This window comes from Giraffa tippelskirchi, chromosome 13, assembly GCF_054371585.1.
Source record: "Giraffa tippelskirchi isolate mGirTip1 chromosome 13, T2T-mGirTip1v1.2.pri, whole genome shotgun sequence".
Classification (NCBI taxonomy): Eukaryota; Metazoa; Chordata; class Mammalia; order Artiodactyla; family Giraffidae; genus Giraffa; species Giraffa tippelskirchi.
In genome coordinates, this window is record NC_137287.1 from 24,864,648 (window position 1) to 24,888,044 (window position 23,397).

General features: G+C 46.4%; 1 protein-coding gene across 4 annotated transcripts in view; it reads left to right on the forward strand.

The window, feature by feature from the left end:
• SYT17 (synaptotagmin 17) overlaps positions 1-23,397 on the forward strand; it is an 89,333-nt gene that overhangs the window by 53,580 nt on the left and 12,356 nt on the right. Inside the window, exon 8 of one of the 4 annotated variants that reach the window (XM_081560842.1) lies at positions 19,273-19,702. The exons of the other annotated variants lie outside the window; for them this stretch is intronic. Within the exon in view, the coding sequence (XP_081416968.1) occupies positions 19,273-19,283 (11 nt within the window). The 3' untranslated portion in view covers positions 19,284-19,702. Of the gene's footprint in view, positions 1-19,272; positions 19,703-23,397 lie in introns of those variants that run through there. 4 annotated transcript variants of the gene reach the window in all.

Here is a 23,397-nt window from a genome sequence, read left to right on the forward strand (position 1 = left end):
GGTCCAGCTCACATTCAAGAGGAGGGGATTATACAAGGGTGTGAATACTGGGAGGTAAGGATCACTGAAGCCATTTTAGAAGCTGCCCTCATCCACCACCACAACATAGAGTTAATGGACGTAATGGTTACCATTTCCTGTGTCCTTTTCACAGACATCACCTGTATTATTTCTAATACTCATCATAGTCCACCCTGTCACGTTAACATCATCCTCATCAATTTACAGGGCAAGGGGCTGAGGCCTAAAACATGAGCAATCAACCCACGGGCTCCAGCTGGTAGACCGGATTCAAGCTCTGGTCTTGCTAGCTCCTAAGATCAAGGGGTCTGCATTTCTTCAGGCACCAAGGTCATGATGGCATTAGGGATCTGACCTCACACTTTGAGGAGTCTTGCTCCAGCGTAATTGGAAACCATCATCTGTTTAGATCCAGTCTAGAATCCTTGGCTTACAGGTCTCCTAAGAAAGCAGGCCATAACTGAAAAAATCCCTACAGGCAGCCCTTCTACTGCACAACCTTATTGCCTGTCATCCACAAATTGCAGACATCCCATGCTCCAAGACCCCTCCAGGCAGGCTGGTCTGGGGTTTCTCAAGACCTGTCACCCTGAGAGTCTGCATCCAATCAGGGCCGCCCGTCCTAGCAGAGGTAATGATTTCTGATAGAATATGTGATGGCTTCTGTCCAGACTGAGTTACCAACAGACAGGGACCCTGCTCTCCACAATGTTTCAGGTCAAGACAGAAGACAGGGGTTCCGCTGACTCCTTAAAGGTGGCCAGCAGGCAGTGTGAGCCATATTGAACCAAGACTGGATCCCAGCATGGAGTACGATTCCTACCTCCCTCCTGAGAATAAAGAACTCATTGCATGTTTAGATCAGGAGGGAATTGGAGGAGAGGGGCATTGAGAGAGCCCATGTGGAAAGTCCTGACACTTTTATATTTTACTTAAAATTTTATGACCAAACTATCACATGCTTGTGAGTGATACAACTGAAGGAAGTATATGAATGGAGAATCAGAAGAACAGAGGGGTTCACTGCATAGCCTGCGTCCTAACTTTGTGGCCTTGGGCAAGATCTGTGTGCTTCAGTTCTCTCCTCTGTAAAACAGGGAAACCATGCAAGGAGACCTCAAAGGACTTTTACCTAGATTAAAAGAGATCCATTCATAATCAGTGCTGAGCACTGTGTCAAGCACAGAGCAAGCCCTCAGCCCTCAGGAAATTATACTCTCTTCCTCACCTCCTTCCAGGCCCTTCTCCCTGAAGTCACCACCTTTAATGCCCTGGTATGTCCCACTCCACACTTTTCTCCTTGTTCACACAAATGTCATCCACATATGGAAGAGTCAGTTCTTTTAAAGACTTATTCATTCTTTCCAAAACTGTGTATTTAGCAATTCTTGCTCTCTTGTGGAGGTTTCTGGACCATTCTGTGGACATCATTCTGAAACTTGCTCCTGTGTCAGGAACAGTGAATGTGTCCAGTCCCTCCAAGTCAGTGCAGATATGGATGGATCTAAGTCCTTATTTTTAATAACTGTATCATGTACCATCACATGGCAGACTGTGATAACAAAGCCAAGGAGCAGGGATGGAAGTGTGTGACAGAGCCTCAGAGCCCATGATAGGAACTCTGGAGGACCCTCCCCAGAAAAATACACAGAAGGACAGAAAATATTGCATATAGTTCTGAGTTTGTTTATTTATTTATTTTTTGAACCACTTTGGATCCCATATGTGAAGCCCATACGGCTGAAGTCTCAAACCATAGCAGCATTCCCATTGACACCCTACATCCCTCCTTTGACACCCCCCACCCCTAGCTCCAGGGGGCAGTTGTCAGTTGTGGCCATCAGACAAGGCCCGTGCTGTCCATTTGTGGAAGACCTGCTTCTCTTCTTTAAAGGCCTTAGCTTAGGTTTTTCAGGTTAAAAGCCCATTGAAAATATTCTTTGTAGAGTAGGAAGGACTGCAGACTTCTGCTGCTGCTGCTGCTGCTAAGTCGCTTCAGTCGTGTCCGACTCTGTGCGACCGCATAGATGGCAGCCCACCAGGCTCCCCCGTCCCTGGGATTCTCCAGGCAAGAACACTCGAGTGGGTTGCCATTTCCTTCTCCAATGCATGAAAGTGAAAAGTGAAAGTGAAGTCGCTCAGTCAAGTCCAACTCTTGGGGACCCCGTGGACTGCAGCCTACCAGGCTCCTCCGTCCATGGGATTTTCCAGGCAAGAGTACTGGAGTGGGGTGCCATCGCGTTCTCCGTGCAGACTTCTGTGTCCCCCTAAGCAAGGGAGTCTCAAGCCTGGCTGCACTTTGGAATCAGCTGGGAGTTTTCACCTGCTGCCAGTGGCCAGATCCCATCACAGAGACTCTGGTTCAGCTAGGTTAGCTGGGGTCCTGGGCTCTTTAGAAATATCTGTATTTTAAAGCACCCCAGATATTTCTAATGCTCAGTCAGGGTTCCGAACCACAGCTTTGAGTGAAAATCCCCGCTGGGGTGGCATTTGCAGAAGGACCACTGGCTGAAATAATAGAGAAATGTGGATTGAGCTGGGAGCTATCTCAGCAAAACTGTGACTCTCCTGAATTCAAATCCGTGAGGTTCTAACTTGCCTTATTTATCAGCTGGGGGAAAGAGCTGTCACCTCCAGGCTAAGGATCTGAAACCCAGCCCATTAGCATGTTTCCAAACACTTCCTAACAAAGGGAAGGTTGATCTGCAATTTAAGCGTTTGCCGAGAATCCTGGTAAAAGCCTGTAATTAGCCAGTGGGCTGGGCTTTCTGAGCAGTTCGTTCCTGTGTGGGATGAGCATTCTTCAGCAGTTTTCAATCAGGTAATTTTTGCAGCTGAAGTTTAAAAGAAAAGAGGGGGAAAATGGCTTTTTGACTCCTGAGACAGCAGCGTGCGGTCCAGAGACCCTCTAGAAAGTAAAGTGGAGTTGGCCACTGAGGTTATTGGGCTGTTACTGGAAGTAGGAGCTAAAAAGAAAGGAAAGAAAAAAAGAAATGTAGCTTGATAACAGCTCTTTGAAAAATTAAAAATAGAATTGCCATATGATCCAGCATTTCTGCTTCTGGGTATATGCCCAAAAGAATTGAAAGCAGAATTCAAGACATTTGCACACTCTTGTTCCTAGCAGCCTTATTCACAACAGCTAAAAAGAGCAGAGGAGAAGGCGTGGGGGATGCGGAGTATGCAACCTAAGTGTCCACTGATAGATGCATAAATGGATAAACAAAACGTGGTGTATACACACAATGGCATGTTGCTCAGTCTTAAAGGAAACTGATACATGCTCCAACGTGGATGAACCTGGAGGACATTCTGCTAAGTAATAAGCCAGATACTAAAGTACAAATACTGTATCATTTCCCTTATATGAGGTACTTAGAGTAATCAAACTGATAGAGACAGCAGAATAGAGTTATCGGTGGGGAGAGGAGGGGAGAATGGGGAGTTAGTGTTTAATGGGTAGAGAATTTTAGTTTGGGAGCATGAAAAGATTCTGGAGATGGATGGTGGTGATGGCTGCACCATGTGGATTGTCTTAATGCCACTGTATACCTTGGGACTTCCCAGCTGGCTCAGCAGTGAAAAGTCCGCCTGCAGTGCAGGAGATGGAGGAGACGTGAGTTCGATCCCTGGGTCGGGAAGAGCCCTTGGAGGAGGGCATGGCAACCCACTCCAGTATTCTTGCTTGGAGAATGCCATAGACAGAGGAGGCTGCGGGGCTGCAGTCCATAGGGTTGCAAAGAGTCAGACTTGACTGAAACAACTGTGCATGCACGCATACCTTAAAATGATAAATTTTATGTTACATGCATTTTACCACAATTTTAAAAAGCAAGAGAAAGAGAAGAAATGCAGCTTAAGCTCCATAGAACCCCAGGGTTTCTGAGTAGTTCCCAGAGGCTGAGGCCGGACCTCGCAGACTGTCCTCTCTGACGGGTTAAGAACAGTGGTTAGGAGCCAGATCCTTGAGCAAGATGCCCAGGGTTCACTCTGTGATCTTGGCACTTTTTTCAGCTTCCTCATCTGTAAAATGGGAACACTGGTCCTGACTTCAGTAGATTGTGGTCAAGCCGAAAATGCATTAATATATATGAAGGCTTAAAATAGTTCTCAGCTCAGAGAAAGTGCTCCTTAAGTATTGGCTACTATTATTACTACTAGACAGACACCAAATTTATGCCGCTAGATGCCATCTTAAAGCTGCTGAAAGAAGATAGGTTATTACATATAAATAAATACTTTGTTCTAGCCACTTTGTCAGTTTAGAGTCTGAGATTCTGTGGAAAGCACAAAAAGGGAAGGAAGCACTTATTTTGTAGACCTACCCAAGTGGGGTATTTTCTCCTCTTCCAGTCACTCTCCTTCCTGGTGTCAGAAGAAGACCCTCTGTCTGCTTGGAGGTGAAGTTTTAGGCGCTTGCTAGATTAGAAGAAACTGAAGTTCATGTCCTGATCCTCTGACCTGAGGATCCTGGGCGTCCTGGCCTTCTGGAAAGCATTCAAAGCTCGATCTCATCTGGTAGCCAAAGTCAAGAGGCAGTTAGCTTAGGAAAGGTTCCCTGGGAACCCCAGCACCTGGGGCAGCAGCAGTGGGGACCACTGCCTACAGGTGGCCTCTGATGGCAGAGCTGGGGGCGGGCAGGGTCCAGCTCCCCGGGCCAGGAGCTAACTAGGCGTCGGTCCCCACTGAATGCCTTTTTTTGAGCAAATACTATGTGCCGTTGTTGTTCAGTGTTGGTGCGTCACGTCTGACTCTTTGTGACCCCATGGACTGCAGCACTCCAGGCTTCCCTCCCTTTCACTGTCTCCCGGAGTGTGCTCAAATTCATGTCCACTGAGTCGGTGATGCCATCCGACCATCTCATCCTCTGCCGCTAGATGCTCCTTACTCAGTAGACCATCAGACGTTCATGACACGTGTTCTCACGGAGCTTACTTCTAGCAGGGAGACATCAATCAAATGCCATGGCAGTAACAAACTAACTGTGAATTGGTCTGAAGGTTATGAAACAGGGAGCAGGGGCTGTTGCAGACTGCCGAAGCCAGTCTGGGGAGTGAAAGGAGGCCACGTGGGAGTTGGGAACTGAAGGGTGTAGGGAGGGTGGCGAGCTCAGGCAGGGCTGGAGACGAAACCGAGCCTGACTTCACACTTCAGCCTGGTGCTCATGGGCTGCCAGGGGTCAGCAGAGAAGACCCATGCCCTGCTGATCCCTCAAGCTTGCTAGAGTTTCTCGAGTCAGCTGCTGCAGGAGTTGACCCGTGCATAGTCTTAGAAGGGGGCCTTCAGTGATAACCAGCGCTGAGCAGCTGGACAGCACCCGGGAAGGGAAACCAGGCAATGACTGACACTCCTAGCTTTTTACCAACTCTCAGCGTCTCTAGTTAGAACTAGAGAACTTGGTGCCTCAAACTTTCACATGTACAAGTATCCCTCAGTGGTTTGTTAAAGTGCAAATTCTGACTTGGTCTGGGGTGGGGCCTGGGATTCTGCATTTCTGACAGCACCCAAGTGACGCAGATGCTGAGGTCTGCAGACCACGCTTTGGGGAGCGGATACATAGAAACCCAGGAAGTGCTTTAGGGTGAGTGACAGTCTTTCTGCCTGTGTTAGAAAGAATCAAACTCTCCAGCAGTGATCCTAACCTCTGCACATCATTAGATTTCCTAACCCTATCTGTACATTAGTATTACATGGGGTCTTAAAAATATCCTGATGCCCAGGCCTGGAGCATCTACATCAGCCGGAGCACCTGTATCTTGGAGGGGGTGGGTGTATCTTTCAAAGCTCCCCAAGTGGATCTCTTGTGCAGTCTGGACTGGCAAGCATTTGCCTTCCTGTTCTGCCTCCTTCCCCATCCCGCTGTCTGCTTGGAGGCCTCCCAGACCCCTCTCTGAGAGTGAGTTCCAAGGCACCTGGTCTGTTTTCCATAATTGCTTGGCTTTCTGCAGCTGTAGCATCAAATTGGTTAATTGAATCTGCTGGTGAGATGAGAGGGGTAGAGAGGCATGGAGGAGAATGAGAAGGGAGGTCTGGAGCACAGTGTGCCACTCTCTTGCCCGGAAAGACCTCAGAGTTGAATGGGCATCAGAGGACATGCTGGAAAAGTGTCAGGGTTTGCGATGTGGGGGAGGGGCATAACCAGTCTGTGAGAGCCAGAAACTCCCTTGAGATCAAGATGCTGTGGATTTGTTCCAGGGTACGGATGTTCCCCAGCATCTGGCCTTGGCCCACCTATGCTCTGCCTCCTCTCTGCAGCCTCCTGCATGCTCTGACTTCTCCCCTCCCAGACCTACTCACTGGGCAGCAGGCCCATCTCTGTCTCCTAGAGAGATGGTCACTCAGAGTACGGATTGAAGTGTGCAATTTGATTCAGATGTCACCTTTACCACTCAGCAAGCGCGTGTGACCTTGGGTGATTGAGATCTCTCTTCTGAGCCTCAGGTTCCTCCTCTGTTTCTTCCAGTATCAACAATTCAGGTAAAAAGCTTTGGGCAGTGCCTTGTGCATAGTTGGTGCTCAGTAAATACTGGATGATGATGATGATGAGATGGATGGACCCACCATAGAGCAGTGGACCCTGGAATGACCCAGACTTGGGTTTGAACCTTGGCCCCACTGTGAACCAGCTGTGTGACTTCAAGAAAATTACTCCACCTCTTTGAATCCCAGCTTTCTCTTGTGTAAAATCTGGCACATCATTCCTATTATGGGAATTAAACACAGGTCAGCATGTGGACCTTTCCATCCAGAAATGACCACTTGGAAATTCATACCTGCTGTTCTAATCATTGCAAAGTGCATGAGAATCAAAACACTGATACTTTTGAGGTTAGCTGCTGAGCCCAGCTGCCTTTGATTGTCCCCCCAGCATCTGACTCCTCATCTACATACCATCATCCCACATCTGCCAGCTGCAACAGTGTCCAGGAGCCAGGGCTGGACACTAAAGCTGTGTGGACTCAGCGCCAGAACCAGGTCGGCTTGTGCTGCCTGCAGTGCCCTGGGGGTGGAAATGTGTGAGGAGCTGGCAATGGGCACTTGGCTCCATCCAGACCCGGTCATGGGCAGTGAGCAGCAGAGTGGGGAAACTAGAGCCTCGGCTTTCTAGCCACAAGGCCTTGAAAGTGGATCCCTGGGAGCCAGAGTGGGAAAGATGCAGAGAGGACACAGCTCCAGAAGGGATCCTGTGAGCTTGTGTGTGAACTCCTAAACTCATCCTCAGGCTGTGCAGGAGTGGAGATGGCCCCACACAGTGTATCAGAGACTGAGACCAGAGCCGCAGGGTAGACCACCACCCAGGTCCTGAGCTGGTCCCTGGGGGACGCACGTGATGGGCAGGTAGTAATAACACTGCAAAGGCTTTGAAAACTGACCTGTCATTGGAGTAACAGCACATGAAGGCAGGTTAGAACTTGTGCTCTGAGCCTAACCTGTGATCAGTTGCCTGCTACAAGTAAAAAAGATTAACATATTCAGTAGAATTGGGACAACACCTATATTGTCATAAGATTTGAAATACCCAGGTTGCAATTCCAAATTACCTGATGTATGAAGACTGAGCAAAATTTGACAAATTCCTAGAGTTAATATAATCAACAGACATTAACCACAAGATGACCCAGATATTGAAATTATCAGACAAAGACATTAAAACAGCTATTATAACCATGCTTCAGAAAGTAAGGGTGAACCGTCTTGAAAAGAACAATAAGAGAGAGAAGATCAGCAGACCAGCAGATACAGGAATTGAAGGTATAAAAAAGAACCAAATGGAAATTTTAGAGCTAAAAAGTACAATAACTGAAACAAAATATTCATTGGATGGACTCAATAGCAGAATGGAAATAACAGAGGGAAGAGTTTGTGAACTTGAAGCGAGATGAGGAGAAATTAGGCAGTCTGAACAACAGAGAATAAAAAATTCTGAATGGTGGCAGGGGAGAGGGAAAGAATAGAAAAAAGACCTATGGAGAAGTATTAAAAAGTCTAATATTCATGTCACATGAATCTCAGGAGAGAGGAGAAACAGTGGGGAGCATTGGGATGGGGGTGAATGACTCCAGCTCAACAGAACCAGTACCATCCTTCACTTCCCAGAAAGCAGCAACACGTCACGAGTAGACAGCATTGCATGTGGACAAGGTCAGCTAGATCTAGCTTCACACTCTGTGTGACTGCAGGCAAGTTGCTTTACCTCTCCGAGCCTCAGTTTTCTTGTCTGAACAATGGAAACAGTAATGTGTGTAGTTTTCGTGAGCCTCCTATGTACTCATTATCTCACTTATCTTTCAACACCGTATAAGGTATGATCTCTTTGCTGGCTATTTTTCAGTTGGGGAAACTGAAGCTCAGAGAAGGGAAATGCGATGAATTGAATCAACTGCAAAGACTGAGAGAGCATCTCCACAAGGCTGTCCTCGATTCAGACACCCAGCTCAGGGATCCCCAGAACCACCTTCACTTCAGGCCTGTTGGCTGCAAATTCACAAGCCCTGTGACCACACTCAGGTTTAATAATTTACCAGAACGACACACAGGACTCAGGAAAGCACTGCTTATGACTACAGTTTTATGATAGCGAAAGGATACAAATTAGAATCCATCCAGGAAAGAGACGCTCAGGGCAGAGTCCAGAGGGTCCGGTCATCCTCTTCCTGTGGAGTCGTGGGTGGCATACCTCCTCCTGGTCACAAGGGGGTGATAGTGTGCATAGAGTATTGCCAACCAGAGAGCCTTTGATATCTAGAGTTTTAACTGGGGCCTGATCACACTCTGTCCAATGACTGACCTTCCGTCTCCAGCACTGCCTGGAGGTCCAACTTGTGCCTCAGTCATCAGAACTGAGTGACTGAAAGCTCCCATCATAAATCACATTGTTAGTCCCACGGCCAGAGCCCCCAGGGACACAAAGGCATGCCTGCCAGAGATCCCAGGGTCTTGGAGATCACCTCCCGGGATCCAAGGGCATAGACCTCGCTTTGGGTAAGTGAATTCTTCATTGCACAGCAAGTAACTAGTCACTTGTGCCAAGTCACCCAGCTGGTGACTGGCTGAGCCAAGCTTCCCACTCAGTCTGTTTGGTTCCAACGGACTCTTCAGCATACACTTATGTGTGTATGAATCACCTGGGGGAATCTTGTTAAAATGCAGATTCCCAATCAGTCTGAGATAGGACTTGAGCATCTATATTTCTAATACACTGGATGGCACCAGTGCTGGTGTGAGGACAACAGTTTGAATAGCAAGAAGACCCTCCTCTGTTCTCCTCTGTTACTCCAATACATGGAGAAGCAGCAGGGGGCAGACCAAATAGAACCTGTAGGGCCAGAAGCTTGCAACTTTTTCCAGGTGCTTTGAGACACATTTGGGGGTTTTGACCGGGAAGTGGTAGGATTTGGATAATGTTCTAAAGTTTCATTACAGCTGTTGAGTGGAGAATGGGCTGTCAGAGAGCAGGTGGGGGAGTGAGAAGTCCCTGTGTGAGGCTGTGGTGCTGATGACCCAGGGGAGGGGTGAAGGTGGCTTAGGCCAGGGAGGTGGCAGAAGGGTTTCAGAGAAATGACACGATGGGATATAATGACGTTGGCAGAGACAACAAAACATGCCAGTGGATTAGATGTAAAGGACAATTCCCTATCTTGGCAAGTTACGTGACTCTGAACTCAGTTCAGTTCAGTTCAGTTCATTTCAGTCACTCAGTCGCGTCCGACTCTTTGCAACCCCATGAATTGCAGCACGCCAGGCCTCCCTGTCCATCACCAACTCCCAGAGTTTACCCAAACCCATGACCATCGAGTCAGTGATGCCATCCAACCATCTCATCCTCTGTCGTCCCCTTCTCCTCCTGCCCCCAATCCTTCCCAGCATCAGGGTCTTTTCCAATGAGTCAACTCTTCGCATGAGGTGGCAAAAGTATTGGAGCTTCAGCTTCAACATCAGACCTTCCAATGAACACCCAGGATTGATCTCTTTTAGGATGGATTGATTGGATCTCCTTGCAGTCCAAGGGACTCTCAAGAGTCTTCTCCAACACCACAGTTCAAAAGCATCAATTCTCTGGCGCTCAGCTTTCTTCACCGTCCAACTCTCACATCCATACATGACCACTGGAAAAACCATAGCCTTGACTAGACAGACTTTTGTTGGCAAAGTAATGTCTCTGCTTTTAAATATGCTATCTAGGTTGGCCATAACCTTCCTTCCAAGGAGGAAGCGTCTTTTAATTTCATGGCTGCAATCACCATCAGCAGTGATTTTGGAGCCCAAAAAAATAAAGTCTGACACTGTTTCCACTGTTTCCCCATCTATTTCCCATGAAGTGGTGGGACCAGATGCCATGATCTTAGTTTTCTGAACGTTGAGCTTTAAGCCAACTTTTTCACTCTCCTCTTTCACTTTCATCAAGAGGCTCTTTAGTTCTTCTTCACTTTCTGCCATAAGGGTGGTGTCATCCGCATATCTGAGGTTATTGATATTTCTCCCGGCAATCTTGATTCCAGCTTGTGTTTCTTCCAGCCCAGCGTTTCTCATGATGTACTCTGCATATAAGTTGAATAAGCAGGGTGACAATATACAGCCTTGATGTGCTCCTTTTCCTATTTGGAACCAGTCTGTTGTTCCATGTCCAGTTCTAACTGTTGCTTCCTGACCTACATACAGGTTTCTCAGGAGACAGGTCAGATGGTCTGGTATTCCCATCTCTTGAAGAATTTTCCACAGTTTATTTTGATCCACATAGTCAAAGGCTTTGGCATAGTCAATAAAGCAGAAATAGATGTTTTTCTGGAACTCTCTTGCTTTTTTGATGATCCAGCGGATATTGGCAATTTGATCTCTGGTTCCTCTGCCTTTTCTAAAACCAGCTTGAACATCTGGAAGTTCCCGGTTCACGTATTGCTGAAGCCTGGCTTGGAGAATTTTGAGCATTACTTTACTAGCGTGTGAGATGACTGCAATTGTGCAGTAGTTTGAGCATTCTTTGGCATTGCCTTTCTTTGGGATTGGGATGAAAACTGACCTTTTCCAGTCCTGTGGCCACTGCTGAGTTTTCCAAATTTGCTGGCATACCAAGTGCAGCACTTTCACAGCATCATCTTTGCTCAACTAGAATTCCATCACCTCCACTAGCTTTGTTTGTAGTGATGCTTTCTAAGGCCCACTTGACTTCACATTCCAGGATGTCTGGCTCTAGGTGAGTGATCACACCATCATGATTATCTGGGTCATGAAGATCTTTTTTGTACAGTTCTTCTGTGTATTCTTGCCACCTCTTCTTAATATCTTCTGCTTCTGTTAGGTCCATACCATTTCTGTCCTTTATTGAGCCCATCTTTGCATGAAATGTTCCCTTGGTATCTCTAATTTTCTTGAAGAGATCTCTAGTCTTTCCCAATCTGTTGTTTTCCTCTATTTCTTTGCACTGATCGCTGAGGAAGGCTTTCTTAACTCTCCTTGCTATTCTTTGGAGCTCTGCATTCAGATGGGAATATCTTTCCCTTTCTCCTTTGCTTTTTGCTTCTCTTCTTTTCACAGCTATTTGTAAGGCCTCCTCAGACAGCCATTTTGCTTCTTTGCATTTGTTTTGCATGGGGATGGTCTTGATCCCTGTCTCCTGTACAATGTCATGAACCTCTGTCCATGGTTCATCAAGCACTCTGTCTATCGAGTCCCTTAAATCTATTTGTCACTTCTACTGTATACTCATAAGGGATTTGATCTAGGTCATACCTGAATGGACTAGTGGTTTTCCCTACTTTCTTCAGTTTAAGTCTGAATTTGGCAATAAGGACTCTGAACTAGGATATCCTTATTTGTAGATCTCAGCTGCTACTCACAGGGTGTTGCAGGGACAAAAGGAAATCGTGTTTGCAACATGCTTGGCACAGTGCTTGGTGGGGGTTCTGTGGATTGTGGCTTTGACCTTGCACGCGGGCAGAGGCCAAATCATCAGGAGGTGGAGGCGGAGACCTGTCATAGTGAGGCTCCCCTGGCAGAATATGGAGCCCTCAGCAGCACCCCCACCTCACCTCTTCTCTGGAGAGCTCCTTGAGGCTGCCAGAGTCCACTCAGGGGGTAAAACTTGGCTGGATCTTAAACATTCATTTTGGGTTGAAGTGGCAGCCTTTGAAGACCAGGCCAGCTGCCCGAGTTCCTGGGGACCTTTATTCCACTCGCATGGCTGTTTAATGATTTTGGTGCCTTTGGATGAAGCCTCATTCCAGGCGAGTCCCCATGAGGGCCACCATTAGGGGGCTGGGGATTTACCCAGCCGTATGTGTCCCTCAGGGCCTGAGCTACGTGGCGTGAGAAAAGGGAGCCAGTGGAGGCCAGGTTCGGCCTCGCCTGTACCTCTGTGCTGGCTGAAGGCAGTCAGGCTCAGCAGCCAAGGCCAGCAGCTGGGAGAGGGGGCGGGCTTGTGTGTGGAAGAAAGGCAGAAATCAAGAGTATCCTTTCCAGACATCCCTTCTGTCCCTTGCCTCATCTTGGCCCTGCCAACCCAGAGCTGCCAGTCAGATGGAGAAAGCTTAACCTTTAAAATGCCAGGGCCTGCAGGGCACAAGCTGGAGTGTTACCTGTCTCTCTATATTTCAAGGAAAGCCTTTGCTGTAGTGGAAATAGCTGTCTTCAAAATCAGAAAACCAGATTCCAGAGTTTGTTTGCTGTATCACTTTTAATATCTTTGAGCCTCCGTTCTTCACTTTCCAGACACATATAGAAACTATCTTGGAGTTGTTCGTTTTCCCCCCCTGGTTTCTTATTTTAAATTTCTTTTTCTTCCCAGTTTTATTGGGAAGTAATTGACATACATCAGTGCAAATGTTTAAGACGTACAGCAGGATGGTTTGACTTACATATAAATTGTGAAACGATCACCACAATAGGCTTCTAACATCTATCATCTCCTATAGATACAATTTTATAAAAGAAAAAAAATTTCCCCCTGTGATGAGAACTCTTAACTTTCCTGTGTATCATACTGTGTTAACTATAGTCATCATGTTGTACGTTACATGCCCAGTACTTATTTATCTTACAACTGGAAGCTTGTACCTTTTGACTGCCTTCTTCCTCACCCCCTCCCCTCCCCTCCCCTGTTCATTCAGTTTTTAACAAGGATAATGGCATATATAGCATCTCCTATATGCCAGGAACTTCTCCAGCTCTTTTCACATGAATTAACTTATTTGATCCTCACAGAAACACTGTGATGTGGGTGTCGTCATCATGTTAATGAGGAGACTGAGTGATAGGATGTGCACCGGGTTCAAGACCCGGGAGCCAGCGTTCAGACTCAGGTTGTCTGGATCCAGAATCTGGGCCCTCCACTGCCGGGTTAGACAGCCTCAAATATTTATCAAGCCCCTACCGTGCTGAGCTGCTGTGCTTAGTTGCTGGAGAAATAACAGAAAGATAGAAATAATCCATCCTTTCATGGCTGGCATTCTAGTTGGGGTGAGATAAGCCAGAAACAAACACACACCTAAAAAAGAGTAAAGGAAGGCAACAGAGGGGACCTGGAGCATTACTTTATTATTATTTTTTTAATACTTATTTTTATTTAGTTGGCTGAGCTGGGTCTTAGTTGCAGCACGCGGGATCTTTAGTTGTGACATGTGGGTTCTAGTTCCCTGACCAGGAATTGAACCTGAACCCCCTGTTTTGGGAGCTACAGAGTCTTAGCCACTAGACCACCAGGGAAGCTGAGAGAGGACCAGCCCTGCAGAGATGGGAGAGAGGGACATGTTAGGCAGAAGAAATGGCATATGCAAAGGCCCTGAGATAAGAATGACCTTGTTCAAAGAAAAGAAGGAAGGTAAAGTGACCAGAGCACATTAATGAGGGGAGTAACTCATGCAGTGAGGTCAGTGATAAGTAGGGGTCACGGGAGGGGGCTTAGGGGATAAGTATTTACTGACCACCTCCCGCATGCCCAACACTGTGTAGCACTGGAGACACAGAGGTGAGCAAGGCAGATACGGCTCCTGCCTTCACGAAGGATGGGTGAGCTGACATGAGTGCAGGACACTTAGCACACAGCAGATGCACAGTGGGTGTAATCGTCTTTCCCTGTTTGTAAGTTAACATGAAAACTGCCTCCCTGGGTGTCTGCCTGACCCCCACCCCCTGCATTAAATCAGGACAGAATGTAGTTGACTTATAATGGCCATTATTTCTAGAGATGGCCTTAGGCAAGGACATTATTTACCAGGAGAAAAAAAAGCACACAAGTGGGTGAAGAATAAGCAGAGTGGGCGGAAGGGCTCAGCCTTCCCTCTGTCTCCAGGAGCTGGTGTCTACACTGGCCGGAGAGGGGGAGGAGCAGGGTGGGGAGGGGTGGCTTTGGGGCTTAACTCTCAGCCACTCCCCTTAGGGTCCCGAGTTACAGATACCAGGAAGGGTGTCCATTTGCTTGGTGCCAAAGATCCCATTATGTGTCTGCTTTCAGATTTTATTCTGCCTCATTTTATTGGAGCTGGAGAAGCAGAGGAGAGACATCCTGTGGATGATTCATGGGTGGAGTCCTCTTCCATCCTTGTTTGGGGTCACATTGGCTTCTCAGTGGCCCCTTTGATACAGAGGGGCCAAGATGCTTAAGAAATGCCTGGACAACCATGTGATAAAATGAGGGTCCCTAGCCTCATTACTGAAGTGACTTAGCAGTAGCAACCTCATTACAAGAAAAGTGAAAGTGAAAGTCGCTCAGTCGTGTCCAACTCTTTGTGACCCCATGGACTATACAGTCCATGGAATTCTCCAGGCCAGGATACTGGAGTGGGTAGCCTTTCCCTTGTCCCGGGGATCTTCCCAACCCAGGGATTGAACCCAGGTCTCCTGCATTACAGGCGGATTCTTTACCAGCTGAGCTACAAGGGAAGCCCAAGAAGTGTCCCTAAAATCTCAAAGTGTCCCTAAGGCATTTGAAGATGGGGCAGATCATTCTCTAGGTTATTGAGTGTGACTTAGAAAAGAATTTATGGAACGGATAATGCAAGGGTCAGGAGTTCAGTTGTGGCTCTTCTCCACACTAATCATTAGCCAGTCTTTATCAAGGCTTGGGCTTCCCAGGTGGCTCAGTGGTAAAGAATCCACCTGCCAATGCGGGAGCCACAGGAGACGTGGGCTTGATCCCTGGATCGGGAATATCCCCTGGAGGAGGGCATGGCAACCCACTGCAGTATTCTTGCCTGGGAAATCCCCATGAACAGAGCAGCCTGGTGGGCTAGTCCATGGGGTCTCAAGGAATCGGACATGATTGAGCATGCACGCATCAAGGCTTACTGTGCTCCAGACACTGTCCCAAGTGCTCTTTCAGTTGATCCTCACAACAACCAAATGAGGAAGGTACTGGTATTATCCAGATTTTACAGAGGAGGCAACTGAAGCTTTGAGAGCTCAAGTGACCTGCTCAAAAGGCGCCGTTATTAGTTAAGGGTAGCAGCTGCAATAGATCAGCCGCCAAGGTTTTGTGGTCCTTATTTCTTGCTTGCAAGTCCTTTTTGGGTCTTCTCCCACGTGGCCTTCCATGCAGTGATTCAGCAACCCAGACCCCTTCCATCTTGTGGCTCTGCCATCTTCTCAGGCCTTGGAGGGTTTCATCTCCAGCTGGTGGTTGTGGGGAGAGAGAGTTGAGGATTGCGCTTTGTGTGGGAAGGTTTTTTAAGGTGGACCTGGAAGTTATGACTATCACTTCCGCTTCCACTCAGACTCTTTTGGCTGCAGCTCCCTGCAGAGGAGGCTGGGAAATGTAGTCCAGCTGCTTGTCCAAGAAGAAAAGGCTTTGGAGACTATACGGCTGTCTCTGCCACAGGCACCCAAGAGGCAAACAACAGACCCTGAACCAGCTTGCTCCTCTGCCTCCCTAAGCACATGTTACTTTTGGGTTCATGGTCAGTGTCAGCGGGAGATCCCACACCACCAAGTTCCAGGCTTGGGTAATTCAGCCTAACAAGAGCAGCAGTTCTTGCTCTGAATTCACCAAACACATTTTAGCTGGCAAGCCGTGGCCACCTGCTGACATAGAAAAGCAGTTAGACGGGTGGTTCTCAGCTGAGCTAATTTTTGTCACTGAGGCGACATCTGGCACTGTCCAGAGGCAGTTTTGGTGGTCACAACTTGGGGGAAGCTATTGGCATCTAACGGGCAGAGGCCATGGATTCTGCTCAACATCCTGCAGTGCACAGAACAGAAGAGGACCTCAGGGGTGCTGAAGTTGGGACGCCCTGAGCCGGGGGCAGTGACTCTGCTGGTCTCCTTGGGGTTTGTGGGTGGGGTCGTGGCCTCCAGGAGCTGTGAAGGGCAGCGTGGCACGGACTCAGAGCCGGTCCACTCCTGTAACGCACCTGTTTGGGGTGTGTTTCTTCTCCTTATGGCATTGTGGCCTCTCATCATTCTTAGAGGTTTTGCTTTAGCCATCTGAGTGTGAAGAGTTCCAGGGCAGAGCATGTTGGCTGAATTCGTGCTCATCTGTGCAGTTGCAAACAGCTTTCCTGTTTCTGCCCATCAACACTGGGTCAGACAGAAATATCTCGCTCTGCATGTCACAGGTGGTGAGGCCTGACTCAGTGGGAGACGGGGCCGGGTGACGCTCCTGGGAAGATGAGCGCAGTACTTTCCACTCTGGTCTCCACTCCACCCCACATTGTAGTTTATGGGTCCCTGTCACCTGCTTGTGGTGATGTGACAGGGTCACACGGGATATGGACTGTTGTTGGTTGTTGTTCAGTTGCTGAGTTGAGTACAGCTCGTTGCGACCCCATGGACTACAGTATGCCAGGCTCCTTTATTTCCTGGAGTTTGCTCATATTCATATCTATTGAGTCGGTGATGCTATCTAACTGTCTCATCTTCTGCTGCCCCCTTCTCCTTTTTCTTCAGTCTTTCCCAACATCAGGGTCTTTTCCAGTGAATTAGCTCTTCGCATCAGGTGGCCAAAATATTAAGAGCTTCAGCTTCAGCATCAGTCCTTCCAATGAATATTCAGGGTTGATTTCCTTTAGGATTGACTGATTTGATCTCTGTGCAGTCCAAGGAACTCTCCAGAGTCTTCTCCAGCACCACAGTTCAAAAGCATCAATTCTTCAGCACTCAGCCTTCTTTATGGTCCAACTCTCACATCCATACTTGACTACTGGAAAATCCATAGCTTTGACTACACAGACCTTTGTCGGTAAGGTGATGTCTCTGCTTTTTAATACACTGTTTAGGTTTGTCATAGCTTTCTTTCCAAGTACCAAGCCTCTTTTAATTTCATGGCTGCAGTCACCATCTGCAGTGATTTTGGAAACCAAGGAAAAAAACTCTGTCACTGCTTCCACTTTTTCCCCTTCTATTTGCCATGAAGTGATGGGACCAGAGGCCATGATCTTAGTTTTTTTGAATGTTGAGTTTCAAGCCAGCTTTTTCACTCTTCTTTCACCCTCATCAAGAAGCTGTTTAGTTCTTCTTCACTTTCTGCCATTAGAGTGGTTTTATCTGCGTATCTGAGGTTGTTGATATGTCTCCTGGCAACCTTGATTCCAGCTTATAATTCATCCAACCCAGCATTTCTTATGATGTACTCTGAATATAAGTTAAATAAGCAGGGTAACAATATACAATGTCTTAACTCTTTTCCCAATTCTGAACCAGTCACTTGTTCCATGTCTGGTTCTAACTGTTGCTTCTTGTCCTACATACAGGTTTCTCAGGAGGCAGGTAAGGTGTCTGGTATTCCCATCTCTTTAAGAATTTTCCACAGTTTGTTATGATCCACACAGTCAAAGGCTTTAGTGTGGTTGATGAAGCAGAAGTAGCTCTTTTTCTGGAAATCCCTTGCTTTCTCCATGATCCAATGAATGTTGGCAATTTGATCTCTGGTTCTCCTGCCTTTTCTAAACCCAGCTTGTACATCTGGAAGTTCTCTATTCATATACCTCTTTAGCCCAGCTTGAAGGATTTTGAGCAAACCTTGCTAGCATGTGAAATGAGCACAGTTGTATAGTAGTCTGGACCTTCTTTGGGATTGGAGTGAAAACTGACTTTTTCCAGTTCTGTGGCCATTGCTGAGTTTTCCAAATTTGCTGACATATTAACTACAGCACTTTAACAGCATCATCTTTTAGGATTTGAAATAGTTCAGCTGGAATTCTGTCACCGCCAATAGCTTTGTTCATCGTAATGCTTCCTAAGGCCCACTTGACTTCGCACTCCAGCATGTCTGGCCCTAGGTGAGTGACCACACCATTGTGATTATCTGGGTCTTTAAGACCTTTATTGCATAGTTCTTCTGTGTATTCTTGTCACTTCTTCTTAATCTCTTCTGCTTCTGCTAGGTCCCTATCATTTCTGTCCTTTATCATGCCCATCCTTACATGAAATACTCCCTTGAAAGCTCCAATTTTCTTGAAGAGATCTCTGCTGCTGCTGCTGCTAAGTCGTTTCAGTCATGTCCAACTCTGTGTGACCCCATAGACGGCAGCCCACCAGGCTCCCCTGTCGCTGGGATTCTCCAGGCAAGAACACAGGAGTGGATTGCCATTGCCTTCTCCGTGAAGAGATTCTATTGTTTTCCTGTATTTCTTTGCATCCTTTATTCAAGAAGGCCTTCTTATCTCTTCTTTCTGGTCTCTGGAACTCTGCATTCATTTGGGTATATCTTTCCCTTTTTCCCTTGACAATACAGGAGGTTTTTTTATATTGTTATTATATATATGTATAAATGTATATACATATATGTGTGTATAATACATTTGTGTATATAATACAAACATACAGGAGAGAGTAGAATAAAAAATAAAAATCTCTCAGTCCCCCTACTTAAAGGTCACAACTCTTAACAACTTTTTGTAGCCTTCTTTCCAGGAATGTGTGCACCTATGTGTGTGTGTTATGTGATATGTGTGCACATATGTGTGTGTGTATAGATTTCCATTCTCTGTTGTTAACATCCACAATACATAAATATATTTTTCTGCAACTTGCTCTTTTCACATAATATATCTTGGACATTTTCCATATTAATGTATATATTCACTCAGCAAATATTCATGGGGTATCTCTTGTGAGCCAGCTGCTGTACTTGCAACAATGAACAAATCAGACAAAAATCCAAGTTTCACCAGGTGAGTGCTTGAACGTTGTAAACAAAACAAAATGGCTCAATCATGCCAAGTAGAAATGATGTTAAGTGCTAGGGAGAAAACTTGATATACTTAAAATTCTACGTAGGTAATTTTTTTGAATGAAACAAGTGCCTGTGATTTTAATTTGCAGTTCCCCAGTGACTCATGGTGTGGATCAGCTTTTCACGTGGAAGGAGGAAGACCCTGAAGGCAGGGGTGTGCTCTGTGGTCAGTGGTCCAAAGTCGACCTGAATCTTGTCTGGTGATGTGAGTGGACAGATCCTCAGCAGGGAGACCCCTCAGTTCAGGTGCAGGACAGTGTTTCTGGCAGAGTGTGGTCGGTTACTGTGGTCTTTGGGACAAGCTGGCAGGCCCCCCCAGGGGCTCTTCACCACCTCCCCGGGGAGTCTTGTCCTGCTCCTCTCTGTGTCCCCAGTGAGTCCCCACGCTGCCTTCCTGCTGCAGGATCCAGAGGCCCTGTGACCAGCCTACAAACCGCATGGTCACACAGACCTGGAAGTTGATATTTCTATGCTATAAAGAAGCAAGTAAAGGCTGTAAAATATAAAAGTAGGACAATTGAGCTCTTTGTGTGTTTGGGTTTTTGGGTTTTTTTTATTCTTTTGAAATTTTTGAATTTATTTGCTTGTACCAGGTCTTAGTTGTAGCGTATAGGATCTTAGTTCCCTAACCAGGGATCAAACCCAGGCTCCCTGCATTGGGAGCATGGAGTCTTAGCCACCAGACCACCAGGAAAGTCCCTGGGTTGTGTTTGTTTTTTTTTTTTAATTTCAACATTTTGTTAAGAAACTTTAAAATTTTTGAAAGAATGTTTCAGTCAACATTCATATTCCCACCACCTAGATTTCTGCTTGCTTTATCATCACATATCTCCATCTCTCTGTCTCTTGATTCATTTTCTTTCATGCATTTCAAGGTCATTTGTAGATGTTAGTCCCATTTCTTGTTTTTTAAAATTGACTTTTTGTTGCAGTGTAATATACATATAGAAAAGTGCATCAGTCTTAAGCATACAATTTGTGAATTTTTATAAAATGAACACACCCATGTGACTGGCACTCAGATCAAGAAAGAGAACGGGCCCCTTTCAGTTACTGCTTCCTCCCCCAGGGGAACCACCGTGTTGACCTCTATTACCATACATTCATTTTGCTTCTTTTTGACCTTTATGGAAATGGAATCATACCACTTCTTTCACTCGACGTTATCCTTATGAAATTTATTCATATAATTATGTGTACTTAATATAGTATTTCAGTGTGTGACTATACAACAATTTATGTATCTATTCTAAAAGTAGAGTGATATTTAAACATACTAGAATGTGCCATTAGGACTTACCTGGCAGTCCAGTGGTTAAGATTCTGCTTCCAGTGTAGGGGGAGTGTGTACAATACCTGGTCAGAAAACTTAAGATCCCACATGCCAGGGTGTGGCAAAAAAAGGAATGTGCCCATTCAAATTAGTGTTGTGGCTTTCAAAGCATAATTTGGGATGTTATAAGTGCCAGGAGAAGTTAAGAGTAGAGACCCAGGAGGTCATCAGGACCTGAGTTCACCCCCAGCTCTACCACTGTCATGCTAGCTGGATCCCAGCTGGGCCTCCACCTGTCACTAGGATTTGATACCTTGTCTTGCTCTAGGATTCAAGACACATGCTGCGTTGGCCCACATTGCAGGTTAAGGAAGAGTGCCTATTGGGAAATAAGAAAAATTGTATAGGACAAGGGTCTGATTCAGTAGATCCATGATGGGGCCTGAGAACTTGCATTTTTAACAGGCTCCAGGTGATGATGAAGCTGCTGGTCTGGGGACCATACTTTGAGCATCACTGCTTCATATAGATCAAGGATGGGCAAATCACAGCCCATGGGCCAAACCTGGCCCACTCCCTGTTTTTATAAATAAACTTTTATTGGAACACAGTGAAAACAAAAATCTGTCTTTCCCTACTCACAACATTTCTGACACCAAATGTGGGATTTTTTTCCCCCAGTTCAGCTACCAATCCAATGGATATTTTGATCTGCTTCTAATGCAGAGTGTCTAATCTGACCACACATGAGAATCCCCTGGGGAGCAGTTCTAGAACACTGGCATCCAGTCTCCCACCCCTGAACCAGTCAACAGAATTTCTTGGGGTGAGGCCCAGGCACTGGTCTCTTTAAAAGTCTTCCAAGTGATTATCATGTTCATGATATTTCTCCATTATTTCCTTAATTATTTAGAAGACAAGGGGCATCTTCTAAAGCTTTAACAGGTGTCTCGTAATGAGCTTGGAAGACAGTTTGCCATGAACATTTTCTCCCAAAGCAGGGCCAACATCTCTGAGGCAAATGTACAAAGATAATCCTCATTCAGATGTGTAAGTTTTGGTTGTTCATGTAAAAACAAGCACATTACATTATAATCACACTTTTAAATGCTTCCTCCTAGACGGTGTGATTCACACACAGATCTGAATGTGGTTCTTCAACCCATATGTTGTCCCTGTAAACGCAGGCTCCACGTGGCTCAGTTTCCACATAGGCACAAAGAAGTGGTCCGGCCGTGGTCTGAAGGAATTGTAAAACAAATCTCAATCTTGACTTCTTTCTCTTGGGAAAGGAGGACGATCTGATTCATAAGCCACGGCGACATTCTCAGCAGCACCTTCCCCGTCACCCCAGTTTCCTCTTTCCCTGAATTTACTCTGAAATTTCTTCTCTGCTGAGCTCCCAAACCCTCTTGAGCTCAATGAGGTGGCTTCTCTCCCTCCCTCTCCCCTCCCAGCTCTTTTTCCCTGCAGATCTTTGTAGCTTCTTGGGTCTCAGTGACTTTCCTTTGAAGTCGATGGATTCAGTCTTAAAGAAAGGAAACCCAAAACACATGCTTTTCCCTTAAGGCAGAGTTTCTTAACCCCTGCGCTTGTTGACATTTTGGGCCAGCTTCTGGCCCAAAATTCTTTGCTGGGGGGGGGTTGTCCTGTGCATTGTAGGATGGTTAGGAGCATCCCTGGCTTCTACCCTCTAGATGCCAGTGGCTACTGCTCACCCCTACTTGTGACAACCAGATGTCTCTTGACAATGCTAAATTTGGGGAACAGAATTGGCCTCAGCTGAGAACCGCTGCATTAAAGGAATCTAACACTTTAAGCCAGCATTGCCTGCAGACCTGGACAAAAGGAGGCTCTCTCCTAGACCTTGTACTTTAAATGGGGTGACAGGTCTGAAGGCAAGGGGTCTAGGGAGTCCAGGAGATGTCCCCACCTGGTGCTCCCTTTCTAGATCACTTCAGAGTACTGGTGTCCCGGAATTTTTCACCCAGATGACCCAAGCCTGCTTAAGGCTTTCTCCAGGTCCATCTTCCGGGAGGCAAGCCATGATGCTAGTGTGTGACCTCTAGACCCGAGCAGATAGTAATAGTCCTCTCCTTGTAACTAGAGTTGTGTGGACAAAATAATTTAGTGTATCGATAGTCTATAGAACAGGGTTGGCACATGATAAGCTCTGCTATTATTATACTTTCCAATGGTCCCTAAACATGAGACAACTTCCTTGGCTGCTGCGCCCCCTGAAGAAGCAGCCATCCATTCAGATGTTGGAGGTGAACCAGGCCCTGCTGGGCCTCAGAGCGGTGGTGTGAAGGTCACTAACCAGGCACCATCGTGAGGGGATTTAGGGCCATTCTGACTGTCAGCATCTCTGGCCTTGACATGCTGACTTGAGGACCTATTGTGAATATTTGTACTCCTCATCCTGTATTTGTCTTGTGTCAGGGTCCACGGAAGGGAGGAATGGGTGAGACGTCTCTTCTTTCTGAGATGGGAGGAGAAATGAACTTTGAGTTTCACTTCCCTCTGTGCCCATGCTGGCTGTGTGACCTTGGACACTCAACCTCCTAAGCCCTCTGAGCCTCTAATTCCCCATCTCTAAGATGGGGATGTATAAATAGCACCTTCCCTAACAGGATGGTGGTGGTAAGTCAGAAATGTCAGTAAGGTATTGATATTTACTCAGTGCCTAGTAAAAAGAAGTCAGGATTCAGCGTTGCTGATTTTAAGTTATTGTAATACTGTTATCTAAATTGTCATGATAACTGTTAGAAGGGAAAACATGGAGAAGAAGTTCTGTCTGAGCAGCTGCTGTGAATCACAGAATGAGCCAAGAACATCATCCTTAAGTCATGGATGAAACGTCTTCGAACCAAAGACATCTCAAAGCTGAAAGGGACCTTAACCCCCACTTATTGTGTAAACGGAGAAACCAAGGCCCCAG